At 48.6% G+C, this 23,561-nt stretch overlaps 1 protein-coding gene across 1 annotated transcript; it reads left to right on the top strand.

Moving 5' to 3' along the window:
- The first annotated feature begins 5,227 nt into the window (after positions 1 to 5,227).
- COPB2 (coat protein complex I subunit beta 2) lies at positions 5,228 to 11,305 on the top strand. Its single transcript, XM_086942227.1, has 2 exons — positions 5,228 to 10,306; positions 10,659 to 11,305. Exon 1 carries the CDS (start codon positions 5,535 to 5,537, stop codon positions 8,280 to 8,282), a length of 2,748 nt encoding a protein of 915 aa, XP_086798353.1. The 5' UTR covers positions 5,228 to 5,534; the 3' UTR covers positions 8,283 to 10,306; positions 10,659 to 11,305.
- The last annotated feature ends 12,256 nt before the right edge of the window (positions 11,306 to 23,561 follow it).

Below are 23,561 nucleotides of genomic sequence, written 5' to 3' on the forward strand. Positions count from 1 at the left end.
TCCAATTAAGATATTGTACTGGAAATAAAAGAGAGTACCAAACATCACCAGTTTCTGTGCATCTTGTGGGGGGAAGGAAGAACATTACAGTGGCGACGAGGCTGGGACCTGGACACCACAAGGTGCAGTGTACCGAAAAGAGAACAGATAAACCCCCCAGCGAGAACACAGAACCTACAAGGAGGAGCAAGGGCGTGGCAGCAGCGCAGCAGCACAGCGAGGAGCAGACCACCACCCTCCCAAGGCAGGTCAGTGCCACCCAAGACCCCAGGAGCCCCCAGGCAGCAACCTGGCAGCCAAGGGAGACACACCCAAGCTAGAGGAAGGGGGGAAGGCAGCTCAAACAGCGCCTACTGCAAGGGACAATACCCCAGGTAGCCCCAGGGGCCAAGGTGACACGGCAGAGAACGCAGGAGCGTCCGGTGAACCTACCCAAAGGGCCCAGGAAGGAAGACCTAGAGGTGAAGCCAGAATGGCGAATCAGGCGTCAGCCCTAATGGCGCCCGTCCCGTTTCTAACCAGACCAGGTGAACCCCAACTAAAATGGGAAGACTGGAAAGAATATTTCCTCAATTACATTGAGGCCCTTGAAGATGAGAGTGAAGGAGAATACAAACCCGAAAGGAAGAAGAGACTGTTGCTCCACAACCTAGGCCCAGAAGGGGTAAGAGTGTTTAAGAACCTGGTGCCCAAAGACAGGGGTGCAGCGGAGACGGATGTCTTCGTGAATGCATTGGACGACCTAGACAGCCACTACCGCCCAGCAGTCTGCGTCTCGATAGACCGATACAACTTCCAACAGAGAAAACAAGAGGCAGGAGAATCCATTGACGACTATGTGGCAGCGCTCCGCCGGCTTGCGATCACGTGTAGGTATGGGAACCTGCAGGATGAGTACATCAAGGACCAAATTGTGATGCACACCTCCAGCAAAGCAGTCCAAGACAAGCTATGGGCGATGAATGAGACAACCCTGAAGGAAGTAGTGGCGATGGTCAAAAAGGCGGAAATGTCGAAGAGAGGAGCAGACGCGGCGAAAAGGGAAAGTGGGCCGAGACAAATGATCAACAAGATCGATGAGGCACCACAATCCAGCAAGCCCAAAACGGCTTATGGAGACCAGAGGAAGGACACAAGAGGGTCTGGGAAGCAGATGCCTCGTCCCAACCAGGGGGCGAAATTCGCGTGTTACAGATGTGGCAGTGCGGCGCACACGGCCCAGGACAGGCGTTGCCCCGCGTTTCGCGCCAGGTGCTCATTCTGTGGGTTGACTGGTCACTTCGAGAAAGTCTGTCGGAAGAAAGGGTCGAAATCCACGGTTAAGTGCATCGACACAGCAGCGGCCAACGGGAGTGATGAAGAGGAACCAGAGGAGGATGACCTAGTGCTATGTATAGAAGATCAAGTCCTAGATGTATCCGGGAAGCGAAGGGATAAGCCCCGCACCGACATGCTCATCGGGGGCGTCAAAGTACATGTAGCCGTGGATTCAGGGTCCCCCTGGACCATTGTTCAAAGGTCAATATGGGAAGAGGACTTTGTGCCAGTCATAGGACCCGACCTGTGGCCGCCGGACATCAGACCCATCTCGTATACCGAAAATTCCATCCCACTGGTAGGGTGCAGGGACTTGGAGTTCGAATTTAGAGGACAGGTGGCCACGTGCACCCTGTACGTAGCGGAGAAGGGCCCATCGGTACTCGGATGGAGAGACGCAGGTGATCTCGGCATCATACTAAATCCCGGAGGGAAAGAACAAATCTTGCTAACGGACGAATGGCCCCTCTCGAGGGAGGAAGACTGGAAGGCTGCATACCCCAAAGTTTTCGAGAGCACGGTAGGCAAACTCGACAAGTTCGTGCATAAGATGGTTCTTAAGGAAGGAGCAGTACCAGTAGTGCATAAGGTACGGAATATACCGATATCCACGAGTGAAGCAGTGCGCCAAGAACTACGAAAGTTGGAAGAGCTAAATATCATTGAGCCAGTGGACAGTGCGGAATGGCTATCGCCCTTGGTAGTAGTTAAAAAGCCCAACGGAAAGGTCAGACTCTGCGTGGACCTGAGGGAGCTCAACAAAAACCTCATCGTGGAAAGGTTCCCGCTCCCCAGGATAGAGGAGATGCTAGCAAGAACCAAAGGCATCAACTATTTTTCCACCATAGACCTCACGTCTGCATACTACCAAATAGAATTGCACCCGTCGAGCAGGAAGTACACAGCATTCATAACGCCCTTTGGGTGTTTCCAATTCAAGAGAATGCCCTTTGGCCTGGCATCCGCTGCGGCCGTATTCCAGAAGTTAATGCACAGGTTGTTTAAAGACATATCGGGAGTGCAATATTTCCAAGACGACATCCTGGTGATGGGCTCTGACAAAGGTGAGCACGACAAGAAACTACATCAAGTGCTAGGAGTGCTGCAAAGCAAAGGAATGACGGCGGAGTGGAGCAAGTGCAGGATCGGGTCTCGCTCAGTGACCTACCTAGGGCACCGAAATAGGCACGCACGGCATATCACCGAAGGAGCAAAACGTGAAGGCGATAAAAGATGCCAAGGCCCCAACAACCAAAGAGGAGGTGCGGTCATTCCTCGGAATGGCCGAGTATTATAGCAAGTTCGTCAGCCATTTTGCCACAAGAACATATAGGATGAGAGAACTAATCAGGCACAATACAAAATTTGAATGGGACAGGGAGGCCCAGTCCGAATTCGAGTCCATTAAGGCCTGTATCAGCCATGCCATCCCTTTGCAGGGGTACCTCCCCATGGGCAAGACTATCGTGACAACCGATGCAAGCGACAAGGGCTTGGGGGCAGTACTAGCGCAGGAAAGGGAGGATGGAAACAAAGAAACCATCAGCTTCGCGTCCCGGGCGCTATCCCCGACGGAACAAAGGTACAGCGTAATCGAAAAAGAGATGCTGGCTGTTACGTGGGCGTTGAACAAATTCCGTCAGTTCGTATGGGGCACGAGATTCAGACTACAAACGGACCACAAGCCACTCATCAAAGTGTTGACGTCATCGGGCCATGACACGGCCACCCCGAGAATAGCGAAAATGACTCTGAAGCTGCTCGATTATACGTATGATGTAGAATATCTACCTGGCACGCAGAACAAGGTAGCTGACTACCTAAGCAGGGCTTCGGCCATGGAAGAGGCGCCCGGAGAGGCCCCGGACACGGAAGAGATGGTGGCCAGTATGGAAGATCACGAAACATCGATCAGTGCGCAGGAATGGCAGGCGGCTTACGAGCTCGATGAAGAGAAGAAGGAAGTGAGGAAACATCTCACGTTGGGGTGGCCGGACAAGAAGAAGCTAACGGAAGGTGTCCGACGCTTTTTTGAGATAAGAGAAGAATTGTCCCTAAGTGACTCGGGGATATTCTTGTACAGAGGAGAAAAAGTGGTCCCACCAGTGACAATGATACCCAGACTGCTGAAGTTGCTTCATGAAGGGCATCTGGGCATAGTGAAAACCAAGGCGTTGGTCAAACAGACGTATTGGTGGCCAGGTATGGATGCCCACATCGAGAGACAAGTGCGGGAGTGTGGACAATGCCAAGGAGCGGACAAGGTGCTCCGCCCACTCCGACCAGCACTGGGGAAATTCGACACCCCGCAGGGCCCATGGGAGGATGTGGCCATTGACATTCTGGGGCCCGTTCTGGACAATCGAGGGGTGAATAAGTACATCTACGTACTCATAGACAAGTATTCCAAGTGGCCAGAAGTGGACATACAAGAGTCAATGGACACGGATACGATTTTGAAGTTCCTAACCTTGGTGTTCCTCAGAGAGGGAATACCCAAAACCATCCTCAGCGATAATGGACCGCAGTTTGTATCGGACAAGTGGGGGAGATACATGAAGAGAAATGGTATCGTAGGGAAACACACTGCTGTGTATCACCCATCTTGCAACGGCCAGGTTGAAAGGTTTAACAGGGTGCTCATGGGCTCCATCCAAGCAGCCATATCGCAAGGAAAGGACTGGGAGTTGGAAGTAATGAACATGCTATGGGCCTATCGGATAACCCCCTCTGTGGTGGGGTATAGTCCGTTCCAAGTGCTGAGAGGACGGCATCCCTTCACCAGGGACAACGTAGCATGGAGGGAGAAGACCATCACCAGCAAGTGGTCCCCAGCGGTGGTGCAGCACAATCTAGAGAAAGCCCAGAGAAGACAATGAAATGATGGTACCTGGAGCCAGGCCGACCGACGGAGGAGGAATGCAAGCGAATGCAGAGCTGAGAACAGAAGTGAGAGAAGTTGGGGTGTCCCAAGAAGAGACTGAGTCGAGAGAGAACATGCCGGTAAGACACACCCGCAGCGGAAGGGCAGTTGTAGCGCCCTCTCGCTATAATGACTTTGTGATGGATGGACACTAGCTTGGTGCCGTCTCCCCGGTGCCCCACATAGACACTGTTCACGGCTGGAGGACACTCACCTGAGGGGAGAAATGTTATAACTTTGTTTTTGTTAAAGGGGGGAGATATGTGGTATGCGCTCTAGTCGACGGACGTATACGCGATGACGCGTTACGCCGTGGGCTAGAGCGGAAAGGCGCGCATGCGCAGCAAAGAGGCAGAGAGAAGGCGCGAACGGCAGAGACGGCAGTTGGCGACCGGAGCGCTTAGCATTAGACGCTCGGCGCCCTTTAGCTCCAATTAAGATATTGTACTGGAAATAAAAGAGAGTACCAAACATCACCAGTTTCTGTGCATCTTGTGGGGGGAAGGAAGAACATTACAATAACTAGGAAATTTCTCATCCTATTATTGATAAAGATAAATCATTTTAAGTATGTGCAACGAAAAAGTGACACTTCAGGTGTGCTAATGTCATTCAGGTAACAGTCCCAGGTGTCTGGCGCAAGGTAAACACCGCAGCAAGTCAACTGAGGGTCCTATTCACACAGTCTGAAATCTACTAAAGCCCTGGTTAGTGTGCCCAGTTAAGAGCTGTCAAAGGCTGACTGTACTATAGATCTATGCAATGCGGTTATTCGATCTCCACCAACATGGCGTCCGCGGGCGGCACATGACGTGAGAAAGGTTAGCGGTGTAGTGTCTGAGCGCTACGTTCCGCCACGTCTGGAATGTCTGTCTCAAGAGCTCCACGTCCCGTCGTTTCTGTTGGTGCTCCTGAAGTATCGCGAGATCTGTGCCGGGCTGGCCCGGAAGCTCCACGTCCTGTCATTTTTACTGGTTCCTGAAGTCTCGCGAGAGCTGTGCCCTCTCCCGGAAGCTCCACGTCAGTAGCCGAGGCTGCGGTCCGGTTGTTAGTGTCTGAGCGGCGGCGCCCCGAGCTCAGTGACCGAGGCCGCGGTACCCAGAGCCGGCTGCCAGTGCCCGAAGCCGCGGTACCCAGAGCCGGCTGCCAGTGCCCGAGGCCGCGGTACCCAGAGCCGCCGACTGTCAGTGTCCGCGGTACCCAGAGCCGGCTGTCAGTGACCGAGGCCGCGGTACCCAGAGCCCGCTGCCCGGCTGTCAGTGACCCCGGCCCGGCCCCCTCCTCCGCCGCCAGCATGCCGCTGCGCCTGGACATCAAGCGCAAGCTGACGGCGCGCTCGGACCGCGTGAAGAGCGTGGACCTGCACCCCAGCGAGCCCTGGATGCTGGCCAGCCTGTACAACGGCAGCGTGTGCGCCTGGAACCACGAGAGCCAGACGCTGGTGAAGACCTTCGAGGTGTGCGACCTGCCGGTGCGCGCCGCGCGCTTCGTGGCCCGCAAGCACTGGGTGGTGACGGGCGCCGACGACATGCAGGTGCGCGTCTTCAACTACAACACGCTGGAGCGCGTGCACGCCTTCGAGGCGCACTCGGACTACATCCGCTGCCTGGCCGTGCACCCCACGCAGCCCTACCTGCTGAGCAGCAGCGACGACATGCTGGTCAAGCTCTGGGACTGGGACAAGAAGTGGGCCTGCGCGCAGGTCTTCGAGGGCCACACGCACTACGTCATGCAGATCGTCATCAACCCCAAGGACAACAACCAGTTCGCCAGCGCCTCGCTGGACCGCACCATCAAGGTCTGGCAGCTGGGCTCCTCGGCGCCCAACTTCACGCTGGAGGGCCACGAGAAGGGGGTCAACTGCCTCGACTACTACAGCGGCGGCGACAAGCCCTACCTCATCTCGGGCGCCGACGACCGGCTGGTCAAGATCTGGGACTACCAGAACAAGACGTGCGTGCAGACGCTGGAGGGGCACGCGCAGAACGTGTCGTGCGTGAGCTTCCACCCCGAGCTGCCCATCGTGATCACCGGCTCCGAGGACGGTACGGTGCGGCTCTGGCACGCCAGCACCTACCGCCTGGAGAGCACGCTCAACTATGGCATGGAGCGCGTCTGGTGCGTGGCCGCCCTGCGCGGCTCCAACAACGTGGCGCTGGGCTACGACGAGGGCAGCCTCATCGTCAAGCTGGGCCGCGAGGAGCCGGCCATGTCCATGGACGCCAACGGCAAGATCATCTGGGCCCGCCACTCCGAGGTGCAGCAGGCCAACCTGAAGGCCATGGGCGACGCCGAGATCAAGGACGGCGAGCGGCTGCCGCTGGCCGTCAAGGACATGGGCAGCTGCGAGATCTACCCGCAGACCATCCAGCACAACCCCAACGGCCGCTTCGTGGTGGTCTGCGGCGACGGCGAGTACATCATCTACACGGCCATGGCGCTGCGCAACAAGAGCTTCGGCTCCGCGCAGGAGTTCGCCTGGGCCCACGACTCCTCCGAGTACGCCATCCGCGAGAGCAACAGCCTGGTCAAGATCTTCAAGAACTTCAAGGAGAAGAAGTCCTTCAAGCCCGACTTTGGAGCCGAGGGGATCTACGGGGGCTTCCTCCTGGGGGTCCGCTCCGTCAACGGGCTGGCCTTCTACGACTGGGACAACACCGAACTGGTCCGCAGGATCGAGATTCAACCCAAGTGCATCTTCTGGTCGGATTCGGGCGAACTGGTCTGCATTGCCACTGAAGAATCCTTTTTCATCCTAAAGTACATGTCTGAGAAGGTGGCTACTGCCCAAGAAACCCACGAGGGAGTGACGGAAGATGGCATCGAAGACGCCTTTGAGGTGCTTGGAGAAATCCAAGAGATTGTGAAAACCGGCCTGTGGGTGGGGGACTGCTTCATCTACACCAGCTCCGTCAATAGACTCAACTACTATGTTGGAGGGGAGATTGTCACCATTGCCCACCTGGACAGAACCATGTACCTGCTGGGGTATATTCCCAAGGATAACAGGCTGTACCTCGGTGACAAGGAGCTCAACATAGTCAGTTACTCCCTGATGGTCTCGGTGCTGGAGTACCAGACGGCCGTGATGAGGAGAGATTTCAGCATGGCGGACAAAGTCCTTCCAACAATTCCAAAGGAGCAGCGGACCAGGGTGGCACACTTTCTGGAAAAGCAGGGGTTCAAACAACAAGCCCTCGCAGTCTCCAGTGATCCTGAACATCGCTTTGAGCTGGCACTGCAGCTTGGCGAGCTGAAGATTGCCTACCAGCTGGCAGTTGAAGCAGAGGTGGAGCAGAAGTGGAAGCAGCTGGCAGAGCTAGCCATCAGTAAGTGTCAGTTTGGCCTGGCCCAGGAGTGTCTACACCATGCACAGGATTATGGTGGTCTCTTGCTTCTTGCCACCGCCTCGGGAAATGCCACTATGGTTAATAAACTGGCAGAAGGAGCAGAGAAAGATGGCAAAAACAATGTGGCCTTCCTCAGCTATTTCTTGCAGGGAAAGCTTGATCGATGCTTGGAACTATTAATTACTACAGGGCGGTTGCCCGAAGCTGCTTTCCTGGCTCGTACATATTTGCCGCATGAGGTTTCAAGAGTTGTCAAGCTGTGGCGCGAGTCCCTCGCAAAGGTGAATCAGAAAGCCGCAGACTCCCTCGCAGACCCCACCGAATATGATAATCTTTTCCCTGGTTTACGAGAAGCTTTTGTGGCTGAACAGTACCTGAAAGAAAATGGAAATCTAGTACGTCCAGCCAGGGAGTACCCACTTGTCACTCCAAATGAAGAGAGAAATGTCTTGGACGAAGCGAAAGGCTTCAAACCAGGAGTCGTGAAAGCGCAGGAGCCAGAAGGAGGTGCCACAGTGTCTCCTACATCTTCTGACTTACCTGCATCGCCAGATCCTGTCCTCATTGACCTGCCAGCACAGACAAAGGATGAGAAGGCTCTCCTAGAGCTGGACGATGACTTGGACAATATGGACTTGGAGGACATTGATACCACCGATATTAATCTCGACGAAGAGTTCTCAGATGATTAAAGAATAGAAACATTGTTTCTGTGACCAAACCTTTTCTTCTGAAATATACTTTAAATTCTCTGCTTCTTTCCTTACTTTTTTTGTTAATCTAATTTTAATAAACAATGTATTCGCTTATTGCTGATGGATAAAAAGTAGAATTCAGTGCTCTTCAAAACTTCACCCTTATCACAGTCATAGTTTTTTAGAGTGCATAATTTTCAGTTCAGTGAATATACACATTGCTGTATAAAAAAGCTCTGAACACAAAACAAACAAGTGCACAACCTTTATATTAATTGGTGAAGTCTGCAAATAAATGCTAGGTTGCGTCAGAAAAGCAGGACTGCCTTAATAGTTAATGTAGCTGCTGCAGAGTTTGGTGCTGGTAAATCGCAGGTTTATATTCTTTATCAAATATCCTGGTTGAGTCATGCATTTGCTCAAGAAATCGTGCACATCTCATTTACAAGTTGTATTAATTGTGGAGTAGATTGGTTATGAAGCCGCATGCGACCTGGACAGCACAAATCTGAATGCTTACAGTCCCAAATGTAATCTTTCTTTAATCTAAGGTTGATTAATATGGTTTTCTTTGGCTATCAATGGACGGCTATGGTTCAGTTCAATACGTTTTGTGTACTGTATAAACAGCAGGGCACTAGAATGATGCATCAGTGGAGGCTTAACTTTGGATCCGAGATGGGTATGTTATGTGTTGAGAAAAGGCAAATGACACAATCGAATGCCACTTTCTGTTGTGATATTATCATGTTTTGTCATCGTGGCACATAATATCCAACAAAAATAATGAATTTGCCTTGCATGGAGGCACAGAAGCACCATTTAATTCTGTTCCTTCTAACTTTAGAATAGTTTGAGTAAAACATGGCATGTTGCACTCTGCAGAACACAAGTATGCACACCACGCAATAAAAAGTGTGTTTTTTCATTCTTTATACCTATGGCACAAATCGGAGGTCCACGTGGGTGGACGCCCCCCCCCCCCCCCCACCCCTTCTTTCACAGGGTGGAATGCCATCCACCCTCCCAAGAAGTTGGGCCCCACTAAAAAAGATGCTGAATTTGTCCTGGTGTAATTTCCAAATACCGGGATACTTTCAGCAGCGCCTGCACATTGTCTGCTTTCGTTCACCACACCGTGCAGGCGGGGACAGGGTTCTCTTATTTCTGACTCCTGCTGGGATACTCTGCCATAGCAAAGGGCGAGTCTCGGAGGTCATCAAGCCTCCTTTTGTTTGGAGTTTCCTGGCTGGCAGCAGTCAGGAGCCTCACACCTGATGCATATGCAGCAGAGGGGAAACAAAGGCTCGCACCTTGTTAGCACATCACACATACTTAAGAAAGGCAGCTTTTCACTTTGTTCAGGCTCGGTTTAGGAGATATGAATGCACTGTTAGAACTCAGATGTGTTAATCTTTCCCCGTATTTGCACAAAATAAATAGCATTTATATACGCTTACTACCCTTGAGGAGGCGTTGTAGTAATTTAAATATCACTATTTCTTTTAAAGCACTATGGCTACAGAAAGCTTAACGCTGACAATGGGTAACATTGTTTTATGTGTAGCGTACAAAAGTGTGAATCTTCTGCCTAAATCAGGAGGGTTTGCAAGTATACTCGAAATGTACTCATGAAACACCTGCTAACCATATATGTGAGGGCTTAAGATCTGATATCACTGATTGTGATGTCACACGCTGTGATGCCACTTGCATACTGATTAACTAGGTTAGACCCCCCCACTTCTTTTTTTTTTTTTAGGACTTTTACCCTGTTTATATACCAGTAATGTATTAGAACTGATGTTCAGTTTTGATTTTACCCAGGCCCTGCATTTGCTCTCCAATTTGTGCACGGCTCCACTTTCCAAACCCAGGATGTTCTCCCGGCAATATGGCTTACTTATGGGGGAATGTCCAACAGGGTTTTATTTCACAGCTCCATGTCAACCTTGAGCTCAGTAGATGGAGTTCTTCCTGTCAGTTATAACATAAAAACACCCCAGATGTACAAAAACAGGGCTCGAAAAATCCCAAAAATGGTATTAGTCCTGCAGTACTAGTTACTTGAAAAATCTCCTCGCCCTCACTCCAACCTACCTGACCTCCGTCTCTGAAAGAGGAGCAAATGTGACAAGATAACAAGATTTAAAGGCATCTTTATTGCTCATTACCTTTGTGAGCAATAAAAATGCCTTTAAATCTTGTTATCTTGTCACATTTGCTCCGTTTTCACAGACAGAGGACAAAAGTTAGTTTGTCTTCCTACTCGCCAGAAAGGGCGAGTAGGACCTAAAAGCAGCTCGACCTCGTTAAATTTAGCTCTCATATGCGAGCGGTCGAGTGGATTTTTCGAACCCTGAAAAAATGCAGCAGGACATCTCTCCGCTGTGATTGCTGGCACTAGTGTTTCCCCATTATCTTTTTACCTCACCCATAGAGACATGCTGGTTATGCCTGGTTGGTGGGAAGGGTGTGGTGTGGGTAAGTGCAACCTTTGTCTTCGAGAGTGTTGGTTGATACGTTCTATGTAAGAGACATTTGTACATTGTGCATTTTGCCATTATTATGACTTTGCAAGACTATCAACCGTTTTAGGGCTTTGATGTTCGTTTCTGAGGATGCCATCCGAAATTGGGACTTGTTAAAGTACAGATGATGTCAGTTTCAACTTAATGTGTCTGTGCTAAGTTATGTTACTTTCTTTGAGTGCCCAATAACCAAATGTCTCAAGGCGCGTTAGTGAAGGACAATTCTGAACAAGAAGTGGAAAACATAAAAAAAACAAGAGAAGGTCTGCATTCAAGTTTTAAGAAGGCACCTGAACTAAAATAATATTTTTCCAAGGCATAATCTATCTGGAAGAGAGTTCCAGAGCCTTGTTGCGCAATCGGCAAAGCTGCATTCACCAGCTCTATAGTAGCTGGTCTTTAATACCATCAGTATGTCAGCACATGAAGTTGCCTTCTGTGATGATCGCCGTGGGTGTGATTGTTAATAAAAGCTGGTGTATCACCTGGTACAATCTTATGCGCTGACTTTTAAAATACATTTGTTGTGTCCTAAGAAGCCAGTGAAGTTTCTGAAGAATGGAACTGGTGCACCTGATACATGCTCATCGGAAGCTAACCAGGTTGCTATGTTCTGGGTCACTTGCATATTATGGAGTGAAAATTGGTTTATCTCCCAGTAAAAAGAATTTGTGCAGTCCCAGGGAGATCTTAGTACAGCAGTCACAACCATGTGCTTTTTGTCAGAGGATAGAGCAGCTAGAAAAGGCACATCCCAGGTGTCAGTCCATAGTACTGGATAATGCTGGTGAGTAAGTATGTAAGGATTCCTGCTGGCTGTTTGTGTAGGTCTATAAAATTGTTGGTGAAGGTTCTCAAACAGAGATGGAAGTGAGCAGATGTGATTGGAAAAATAGGGAGGCAAGATAGGGGTGAAGTGTAGGAGAGTTTCTAAAAATAAGTTGTAGCTTAGTTGGAGATGTTAGGTGAGGTGTAATTTATGAATCACGCCACATCAACAAACAGCTTCTAGGTATTGGGATGCAAACGCATGGTTCCGTAACAATTTACATGTTTCCAAAACAGAAAGCCGTTCAAAGATAGGAGCACAACGTGAAAAGATATGAGCTTTAAGTCCATAAGCTAGGAGCAAGAAACGAAATATTGGCCAATCAAGTTTTTCTACAGCAATGTACTGTAGGGGGGGTGTATTATGAGATTTAATAAATGGACAATAATGTTCTGCTTAAGTCGGGAGCAAAGAAGGTAGACACCTAGCCATAGACTGCTTTTGTGTGCTAGACAGAGCTTTTTAAATTAAATTTGAGGCTGTATTAGAAGCCAGAGTAAGGCTTTTAGGCGAGGTGCAGTATGGGAGAACTAAGGTTCCCCTACAGCAGTCCGGGCTGCAATTTACCTATAAGGTACAGGGATCATCACAAATGGAGGATATAAGAATAATTTAGGCAGACTCCTACTAAAGCAGATTTAGCTGATGATTCTCATCCTCGTTTAGCAAAGGGAGGACTTTTTCATTTTGATCCCAAATATGGAATCCGATGAGAAATTTAAATCTGCATCAATATATTTTTTTGCTTTTTCTCTTGTTGGACTAGCACTGGAGTTAGACACCTGTCCACTGTCTCAGGCCAATGAAAACTAACGCTATGGAATCTCATTATTTCAGTTTTACTGGTGATGAGTTTGAGTTATTGTCCAGCCATCCACTGCTTTCTCTGAAAGAGTCCGGATTTTAAATTCACTGAACTCTAATCCTGTGCTAAACTTGCAGATGAACATTTTTGTATCATCTGTATAGATGTAAAGTTTGAAGTCAACATAGTGGATCGGCTTAAGTGAAAGATCTAAAGAAGGCTAGGTGATATGGATGAGCTCAAAGGGGCACCACAATTGGCCAGTCAAAGGGTACTGGAGGAAAGGTTCGCCGCCTATGTCTAGGACCATGAAGATTAATTGTTGGTGGACTAATTATTTTTATTTTTTATAAAAAGGTATTTATTTCTAAGAAATTACTTTAAAGAATTACAGTGTGAGAAATACATTTTAAAATAATTCAAAACAAAATTTCAATAGCAATATCAAACAACAAATTAGTTCCTGCAGTCACAATTTATAATACCAACATGACAGTTCTAAATTTTACTGTCTTAAACTCATTCTTCAGCATTAAGACGTTCTCTGAATAAGTATGACAAATTTGTTGGTGGTCACAGCTGTATCAAAAATGTCCAAGGTAGAGCTAGGGCATACCTGCTTGATGTTATACCATGAATCCATGTAGGCCAACATGTTTTTGTTTCTCTCTTACAAGAATAATAGGCAGTCAGAAGGAAGGTATGTTGTACTGTAATTAAACCCTGATTCACAAATGCAGCAATCGTTATTTAACTAATCCTTGAATATCCCACATTCTGTACACAAGGGCAAGTTTAAGAGCCACTGAAACATTTCCAGTTTCCACGTTTTTTCTAGGGGGATTTGTTTTAACCACTTCCATACTACTAGGTGTTTTTCTGTTGTGACCTACTGGCTGGCTCAGAAGCTCTACAGAGTTGTTTAATCAAGGCTGCCCATAGGTTTGTTTGAGAGAGGGTGGGCGAGAACCCTGGTGTTAGGTCTGAAATTTCTGTCCCATGCAGGTTAAGCATTAAGATGTGTTGCTATAGCCACCGAGCTATGTAGGAGGCACTCAAATGAGTGCATGTTAGCATTAAGGATTGGTTATTTACCACCAACTACAGGTTGGTGGTAAATACTGAATACCTTACATAAAGCACTTTTTTGATTTTTTTCTCAGTGCCATGTGGCAGACATACGTGTCCTTAAGACATGTATGTGCGCCACGTGTGCACACATGCACGATTCAGGGGTGCAACAGGGTGTCCATGTGACACCCTGCCACCCTTGAGTATGCAGCATCCCCCTATTGCTGATTCGGTAGTTACAGAATCGGTAATAGTGAATGGCTTCCCATTCATTCCTATAGGCCTCCAGGCCCATAGGAATGAATGGGAAGGTGATTTATTTTTATTTTATTTATTTTGAAAGTTTTATATAGCGTGAACAAGATCTTTGCAGATATCGGAGCGCTTTACAAAGACAAGGGGTAAGAACAGGAGAGTGCATAACAGGCATTTGGGCATAGCGTAATTGTAGGTAATAAGTGAGTGGTAGGGTAGGTACATGAGGGAGCATAGTCAGGCAGGTAAGTCAGTAATACACATAGTACAAATAAGAGGGAGCATAGACAATCAGGTAAGTCGATAATACAAGTAATACAAAAGAGCAAAGAGATCAAACAGGTAGTACAGATCGGCGCAGTGTCTTAACAAGTCCAAAGTAATAGTTCAAGTGTTTTTAGTCATGAGGATAGCTTTTACTTCTTTCTTAATAAGAGGAGTGGAGGAGATGAGCCTGGTTTCAGGAGGGAGTGAGTTCCAGATCCTGGGCGCCATTCCTGAGAAGGAGCGATTGTAAGTTTTTTCCTTCCGGAATCTTCGAGGCTTCAGCAAAAGATTGTTTGTTTCTAGTGGTTCTGGAGCCGCCAGAAATTGTCAGCTTCTGAGTGAGGTAGCCGGGTGAGTTCATGTGTACAGCCTTGTGCGTCATGCAGGCAATTTTCAGATGTATTCTGGCTTCAAAAGGTTGCCAGTTCAGGGATTTAAAGTCAGGGGAAATATGTGAGTGTTTTTTAGATCCAGTGATGAGTCTCGCTGCCGCATTTAGCGAAGATCTTAGGGGTGCAGTTGTAGTTAGGGGGAGTCCGCAGAGGGCGATGCTGCCGTAGTCTATGTGAGGGATGACTAGTGCTTGTACTGCAGTTTGGAAGTCTTTGGTTGGGAGGAAGGGTTTAAGTTTCCTCAAGGTATTTATTTGGAAGTTCGCTCTCTTAGTTGCCTTGCTGATATGCCGCTGCATGTTGAGATTGGCGTCAAGTGTTATGCCTAAAGATTTTGCGGAATCCACGATGGTCGGTTGGACATTGAGTGCAGTTAGGTGCTTAAGCCAAGTTTGAGTGGTAGAGATTTTCGCGGGAGGTGAGATCAGAAGGAACTCGGTTTTCAGAGCAGTGAGTTTGAGGTGGTTATTGGCAATCCAGGATTGGGTGCTTCTGATCGTTGAGTTCAGAAGCATAATGTCTTTGGGGGATTGTAGTTTGAGATATAGTTGGGTGTCATCGGCGTACATGTGAAAGTACATTGGATGCTTGTAGCAAGGTGGTGAGAGGTTCCATAACTAGGTTGAACAATGTTGGGGATAGGGAGGATCCTTGGGGGACACCTAACGATACAGGTACTGGAGAGGACATCAAGTTGTTGCTCTTGAATTTCTGAGACCGGTTGTGTAGAAAGGAAATGAACCACTGGAGAACAGTCCCAGAAAGACCCATTCTTGTGTTTAATAGTTCGAGTAGGTTCTCATGTTTAACGGTGTCGAATGCTGAAGAGAGATCAAGAAGGATGAGGAGGCAGGTCTCGTTTTGATCTAAAATTTGGAGGGCGTTGTCAATTATGTGAGTCATAGCAGTTTCGGTACTGTGTCCTGCTCGGAAGCCTGATTGATAAGGGTTGAGGAGATCAAACTGCTCTATATGTTTTGTCAATTGTAGTTGAACGCATTTTTCCAACAGTTTGGCGAGAGTGGGAATGTTGGTAATAGGTCGGTAACTGTTTAGATCATTGGGGTCGGCTGTTGGTTTCTTTAGTAGAGGTGTGACTTGTCCAACTTTGAGGGAGTCAGGGATGGTTCCTTGTTGAAGTGAGCTGTTAATAATTTTACTCCAGAGTGCGAGGAGCAAAGGGGTGAAGTCTTTTACAGCGTTAGCAGGAAGGGGGTCAGTGAGGTGATTGGATGGTTTCAAGGTGCTGAGCAGTCTGTCAATTTCTTCTTCAGAGTAGGTGCCAAAGGATGACCATGTAGCATTGTTTTTTGGTTCAGTGGGTGTTATGCAGTGGGGTTTGGAGTAAAGGCTTGCGTCAATGAGGAGATCGCTCCTTATGTTGTCAGTTTTTTGGTTAAAGAAAGCAGAGAAGTCTTCACAGGAAGGTGCATCGCCCATAGTGCTGAATGATTGGGATTGTGTTCTGATTAGCTCAAACAGTTTTCTTGGACGGTTTTTTGCTTGGTCGAGCTGGAGTCTGAAGAAATCTGATTTTGAGCATTTTATTTTCCTGAAGTAGGCATTTCTCTTTTTCTTCAGAGTTTTTAGGTGCAGTGTCGAGGGAGCAGATCTCCAGGTGCGCTCTGCCATTCGCATGGCCCGTCTATCTTTATTGAGACTCCCGTCGTACCATGGGTTGGAGATCTTAGTGGAGACTCTTTTCAGTTGCATCGGTGCAGCCTCATTGATTATTGAGGTCATAGCGTTGAGATAGTGGTCAGTTAAGAATTGAATGTCCGTAACGCCGGTAGGGGGAAGTAGGAGATTGCAGCTGTTAAGGGGTAAAGAGTTTGGGTTGAGTTTCTTCAGGTCTCTTTTCCAAACTTTGGGCTTGGAGGATTGAACCGGGTTAAGTTTAACTTTTTCATTGATGAAGAATGTGACAATATGGTGATCTGACCAGTCACAGGGTTGGATTGATTCAAGTTGAATAGTGTCCTCTTTGGAGATCAGGTCGAGGATAGAGCCTTTGTCATGGGTCGGACTGTTGCATATTTGAGTGAGGTCAAAAGCGTTGAGTTTTTGAGGCTATTTACCACTGCGTCACTGCAATCATTCCAATGGAGATTGTAATCGCCAAGGAAAATTTGAGTGTTTTGCTGTCCTGAATTGGTTGAGATTGTGTCCATGAGTTGTTGGGAGAAGGTGAGGTTGTCCCCAGGTGGGTGGTAGATGATGTGTAGTGAACATACAGGTTTGCTTTCGCTGATGACATCAAGGCAGATGTATTCACAGGAGGTAAGAGAGGGGGCGGTGACTTTATTAACTGAAAGGTTGCTCCTGTAAGTGCATGCGATTCCACAGCCTGTCTTCCTGGGTCTGTCAAGTCTAATGATGCAGTAGTTGTGGGGGAATAGGATATCCATGATAGGAGTAGAGGATTCAGTTAACCATGTTTCAGTTAGGATGGCTAGGTCAAGGTCCAAAGTAATGATGAGATCAGCGACCTCCGAGGAGTGTCTTTGGGCCGATCTGCAGTTGAGAAGTGTGCATTTGAGTCTGGGGGTGCAGAGGGAGGAGGAGGGATCTAGAGTAAGGGGGACTTTTGTGAGGTTGTTGGGGACGGAGCCTCTAGTAGGGTGTGTATGTCAAGGTCCGAAAGTGTATTGATAGTGCGTTGGGGGCGGTTGGTGGTATTGCGAGAGGGGATATAGGTCCAATGTGGGGGGTGTTGTGTGGTAGGGTGAGTAGGATGTGAGGGGGATATGTTGTTACGTGGAGAAGTGGTGGTGGGAGGGGGGTGTGTGAGGAGTAACTCTTGGAGGGTGTGGAGTTCTTCTTTCACTTGGAGGAGGGTGGACATAATCATGTCCAGCGTGGGGTTGGGTAAGGAGTTGGGGGTGGTCACTGAAGGAGAGCAGGTGCCTAGGTTACTGGAGTAGGGGGGGGAGTGGGGTGGAGGTGTTAGTGAAGGGGTTGGAGTTGGAGGTGTTAGTGAGTGTTGATGTTCGGGTAGGTAGGGAGGTTGGGGGGAGGGGAGTGAAAGGATTAGTGATGGTGTAGGTGTTATTGGGCAGGGAATCAGTGATAGGAGGGGTAGGGCAATTGGGGGAAGTGTGGAGGCTGGGGGTTGCGGGGGTGACGGTGGGGTAGTGGGGACTGAGAGTGGGGGGAAGAGATTGAGGGAAGAGTGAGGGCTAGGAGTGGTGGGAGTGCAAAGTGTGGGGGAGATGGGTTGGGAGAGAGTCATGTTGTGTGGGGTGCAGTCAGGGGAGGTGGGGTGTTCTGAGAAGCTAGTCGGAAGTGTGGGGTGCTGGTTATGTGGGGGTGGGGTAGAGGCGTTGGGGGTGTTGATGGAGGAGGGGAGATCCGCGTCTGGGATTTATTTTATTTATTTTTATTTTGAAAGTTTTATATAGCGCGAACAAGATCTTCGCAGATATCAGCGCGCTTTACAGAGGGGGGAGCATGTATACGCAGATACATCAATCATGTTAAAGGTACATTTAGGTGATAACATAAAACAATCAATAAGTCAATTTCAGAATCGAAATAACAATACAAAGGGTTCGACAAGTAGTACAGATGAGTATCAAGTCTTTGTAGTTTATCTCCAGTAGTGGTTCAAGTGTATTTAGCCATGAGGATCGCTTTTACTTCTTTCTTGAAAAGTATGGTAGAGGTGATGAGCCTGGTTTCAGGGGGGAGCGAGTTCCAAATCCTGGGAGCCATTCCTGAGAAGGAGCGTTTATAGGTTTTTTCCTTGCGGAATCTTTTAGGCTTTAGCAAAAGATTATTTGTACCTCTAGTGTTTCTGGAGCCTCCAGAAATCGTCAGCTTCTGAGCGAGGTATGTAGGTGAGTTCAGGTGGACAGCCTTGTGCGTCAGACAAGCGATTTTCAGGTGTATTCTGGCTTCAAACGGCAGCCAATTCAGGGATTTGAAGTCGGGGGAAATGTGTGAGTGTTTTTTTGATCCAGTGATAAGTCTCGCTGCGGCGTTTAGAGAGGCTCTGATGGGTGCCGTAGTGGCTAGGGGGAGACCGCAGAGGGCGGTGCTGCCGTATTCTATTCGAGGTATGACTAGCGATTGTACCGCAGTTTGGAAGTCTTTGGTTGGAAGGAAAGGTTTAAGTTTCCTAAGGGTGTTGATTTGGTAGTTCGCTCCCTTAGTTGCTTTGTTGATGTGTTCCTGCATGCTGAGATTGGTGTCAAGTGTTATGCCCAAAGATTTCGCTGAGTCCACGATGGTGGGTTGGACATTGAGTGCCGTTAGGTCTTTAAGCCACATTTGTGCGGTAGTGCTCTTCGCGGGTGGTGAGATCAGAAGGAACTCTGTTTTAAGGGCATTGAGTTTCAGATGATTGGCGGCCAACCACGATTGGGTGCTTCTGATCGTTGAGTTCAAGAGCGTGATGTCTTTGGGTGATTGTAGTTTGAGATAGAGTTGAGTGTCGTCAGCATACATGTGGAAGTGTACATTGGATTCTTGCAGCAAGGTGGTGAGAGGTTCCATAACTAGGTTGAACAAAGTTGGGGATAGGGAGGATCCTTGTGGTACGCCTAGCGATACAGGTCTTGGTGCAGACATCAAGTTGTTGCTCTTGAATTTCTGCGACCTGTTATGCAAAAAGGACGTGAACCATTTGAGCACAGTTCCAGATAGGCCCATTCTCGTGTTTAGTAGTTCGATTAAGCTCTCATGTTTGACAGTGTCAAATGCAGAGGAGAGATCAAGGAGGGTGAGGAGGCAAGTATCGTTATGATCTAGGATTTGGAGGGCGTCGTCGATTATGTGAGTCATAGCAGTTTCAGTACTGTGATTTGCTCGGAAGCCTGATTGATGAGAGTTGAGGAGATCAAACTGAGTAATGTGTTTAGTTAATTGTGTTTGTGCGCATTTTTCCAGCAGTTTGGCAAGAGTCGGAATGTTGGTAATGGGACGGTAGTTGTTTAGGTCAAAGGGGTCAGCTGTAGGTTTCTTTAGCAAAGGTGTGACTTGACCAACTTTGAGGGAGTCGGGAATGATCCCTTGTTGAAGTGAGCTGTTAATGATTTTGGTCCAGAGTGGAAGGAGCGACGGGGTAAGGACTTTGACAGCGTTGGCAGGAAGTGGGTCCGTGAGGTGATTGGATGGTTTCAGAGTGCTGAGCAGTTTGCCAATTTCTTCCTCCGTGTAGGTGAGAAAGGTTGACCAGGTGGCATTGTTTTTTGGTGTAGTGGGTGCTATGCGGTGGGGTTTGGGATAGAGGCTTGCGTCTATGAGGAGGTCATTCTTTATGTTGTCAGTTTTTTGGTTAAAGAAGGAGGCCAAGTCCTCGCATGAGGGAGCTTCGCACATAGTGTTGAGATGTTGGGGTTGTTCTTTGGATTGTGTTCGGATAAGCTCAAACAGCTTTCTCGGACGATTTTTGGCTTGGTCAAGCTGACGGCTGAAGAAGTCTGATTTTGATCGTTTTATTTTCCTGAAGTAGGCGTTTCTCCTTTTCATCAGGTTTTTTAGGTTCAGTGTGGAGGGAGCTGATCTCCAGGTGCGCTCTGCCATTCGCATGGCGCGTCTATCGTCATTGAGACTCCCGTCGTACCAGGGATTGGACATTTTTGTGGTGGCTTTTTTTAGTTGCAAGGGTGCGACTTCATTAATTATTGAGGTCATAGTGTTAAGATAGTGATCAGTCAAGGATTGGACATCTTTAACGCCAGCAGGAGGAAGTAGTAAGTTGCAGCTTTTGGGTGGCAGAGAGTTTGAGATTAGTTTTTTCATGTCTCTTTTCCAGACTTTGGGCCTGGCGGGTTGAACGGGGTTAAATTTAACTTTTTCATTGATGAAGAATGTGATGGTATGGTGGTCCGACCAATCACAGGGTTGGATCGATTCGAGTTTAATAGTGGCCTCTTTGGAGATGATGAGGTCGAGGATAGAGCCTTTCTTGTGTGTTGGACTGTTGCAAATTTGATTGAGGTCAAGGGCGTTAAGGAAGTTCTTCAGACCTTTTACCACCGCATCATTATGATCGTTCCAGTGGAGGTTGAAGTCACCAAGGTATATTTGTGTGAGTTGTCGCCCGGAGTTGGCTGAGATCATGTCCATGATTTGTTGGGAGAAGGTACGGTTGTCACCGGGTGGGTGGTAAATGCCGTGCAGAGTGCAGATCGGTTTGTCCTCACTGTGAATATCGAGGCAGATATATTCACAGGAAGTTGGGGAGGGTAGGGAAGGGGAAGTTACTTTCAAGACAGAGAGGTTGCTCCTGTATATACATGCGATTCCGCCACCTTTTTTATTGCCAGACCTGTCAAGTCTAGTGATGTGGTAGTTGGGGGGGACCAAAATGTCCATTATAGGTGTAGAAGATTCTGTTAGCCATGTTTCAGTCATGATGATTAAGTCAAGATCCCATTTTAGGATGAGATCGGCGATAGTGGCGGAGTGTCTAACGGCTGATCTGCAGTTGAGGAGAGTGCATTTGAGACGGGGTGTGTCGAGGGTGGAAGGGTGTTCTAGAGCGAGGGGGACTTTACTCGGGTTACTATGGATAGCGATTCTGTTGTTCAGCGTGGGGGGTCTAAGGGGATTAGATTGAATCGTGGGAATGGCAGTGAGAGTGTCGTGTGTGTTGCTATGGGGAGCTGAGTCATAGGAGCGGAGGAGGGTGATTGTGTCTAGGTCCGAGAGAGGGTTGCAGGAGCGATGGGGGCGGTTTTCACGATTGTGAACAGGGATTGAGGTCCAGTGCGGTGGTGGTCGAGTGCGAGAGTTCGCCGCCCGGATGGAGGACCAGTTGGGAGCGGAGATGATGGAGGAGGCGCGTGAGTGGTGTCTGGGGTGTGTGCTGAGTATTTGTTTGATGATGTGGATGTCCTGTTTGATCTGGTGGAGGGTGTTGGGTGAAGGGTGACTGGAGCGTGATAGACAGAGTAGTTGTTGTTTGATGATGTCCATGTCTTCTTTGAGCTGGAGGAGAGAGGCCGTAATGTGGTCCCCTGTGGGAAATGTGTTGGAGGTGGGGATGGGAGGCTCGGTCGTGGGTGACAAAGGGGAGAGGTTGGTAGTGTGGATGAGAGTATTGGTGGTAGGCGTGGAGTGTAGGGTGGAGGATGGGCGTTTATTAGTGGTGAAGGGGGTGGAGGTTGGGTAGTGAGACTGGGGGGCGTAGTGGGATTGTAGATGGTACTTTTTTGAAAGGGTGGAGTTGAGTTGATGGAGGTGGTGTGTTCTGTGTGATTGGTTAATGGGTGGAAGTGGGGGCTGAGAATGGGGGGGGATAAAGGGTGGGGTTTGCATTTGTGTGTGTCAGTTCGATGTTGATCGAGGTTAGACGGGTTGCGGGTGGGAGCTGTGGTATCAGGGGTGTGAGGAATGAGGATGAGAGGAACGGGGATGAGGGCTGGTGTGTGGGGGGAAGGGGTGGGGTAGTTGTTGTAAGCGGGGGAGAGATCTATGTCTGTGCTTGAGGGATGTGAGGTAGCTACGGTAGGTGGGTGAGTGACAAAGGTACCGTGAGTAAATGGGGGGTGCATGTCGTTTTGGGTGGGAGCTGTGGTGTCAAGGGTGGGAAAGGGGATGAGGGCTGGTGTGTGAGGGGAAGGGGTGGGGAGGTTGGTGTAAGAGGGGGAGTGAACTATGTCTGTGCTCGACGGGAGTGAGGTAGTTACGGTAGGTGGATGAGTGACTAGGGTGTCGGGAGTAAAGGAGAGGTGCAAGTCGTTTTGGGGCTGGGCTAGGTTAGAATGAATGTGGTTTGAGGCTGTGGTGTCAGGGGTGACAGGAATGGGTGAGGTATGAGAGGCTGACCAGGTGAGGTTATAGGGGGGGAGGGGGTGCCGCTGGAATGTGTGGGTGAGGGATCTATGTCTGTAAATGTGGAGTGAGAGGTAGCTACATTAGGTGGGTGAATGTCTAGAGTGCCGGGGGTGGAGGGAAGGTGCGTGTCGTTTTGGGGTTGAGCTAGGTTAGGAGGGTTGTGATTGGGGGCTCTGGATTCAGGGGTGATAGGCCTGCGGGTGCTATGAGTGGGGGGCTGATGACTGGCGAGGTATTGTTTGAACGTGGGGAACAGGTTGTCTAGTAGTTCCAGGTTCTTGTCTGTGGATTGAATTAGGATAATTCCGTTATTGTAAATAGTGATGGTTGTTCTTCCCGGGAAGAGTTGGGATGGAGTGATGGTGAGTTTTTGGTCATGCGCGAAATGAAGAGGAGTGTGAAGTGTCTGTAGCCGGGGGGTGATAGAGTAGAGTACTGGGGGGAGGGAGGAGGTGCGTGTTAGTGGTAGGAGGTGCTGTGGAGTTGAGGATGTTGGGATTGGAGGCCGGATGGTGTGGGATCTGAGGGTTAGAGATGTATTCTTTGAAAGTGGGGAACAGGTTGTCAAATAGGTCTCGGTTTCTGTCTGTGGATTGAATTAAGATAGTGCTGTTGTTGTAGATAGTGACAGTTTCTCTAGCTGAATAGAGTTGGGATGGTGTGGTGGAAAGTGTTATGCCATGGGCAGTGTTCCTAGTGGTTGAGATGGTGAGTAGGGTGAGGAATGCTTTTCTCCATTGTGCTCTGCGTATAGTGTATAGAATGATATTGGTGCTCTTAGCTCCATTGATAAGAGAGAAGTAGGTATCTAAAAAGGGGGTTTCAGGGTGGGACTTTAAGAAGTTGTGTTTAAAACGTTTTTTTGGAGAGCTCTGGGGGGTAATTAATTTTATATGTGTGTTTGCCCGTGGGTTCCATGTCGGAAGAAGGGGAAGAGGTAGGTGAGGGGGGGGGGGGTGTGTGTGTGTGTGTAGGTGTAGGAAAAGAGCTATGGTGTGTGCGAGGAAGGTGTGGGTGGTAAAGTTAAGAAGTGTGTATGGAAGGGTAGAGATTTTGACTAGCCTAAGATGGCCTCTTCGTTAGGCATGGTGAAGTGATGAGGAATGACTAGTCTAAGATGGCCGCCAAGATAGAGAGATAGCAAAGAGTATAGTAGTCCTTTGTTTGTTATTATGTCCTAAGATCAGGGATGTAGACAAGTTTCATATACTAAACAGGGGCAAGTCGATGGCCCCCAGCGGGATGCCTCCGGGTAGCTGTTTTTTTTTTGTTTTTTTTTTTTACAAATACTGGATTTTTTTCCTTTGCTGTAGAATAGACTCCAACATTTGCAAAACTTTG

This window comes from Lissotriton vulgaris, chromosome 10 (assembly GCF_964263255.1).
Source record: "Lissotriton vulgaris chromosome 10, aLisVul1.2, whole genome shotgun sequence".
Lineage (NCBI taxonomy): Eukaryota > Metazoa > Chordata > Amphibia > Caudata > Salamandridae > Lissotriton > Lissotriton vulgaris.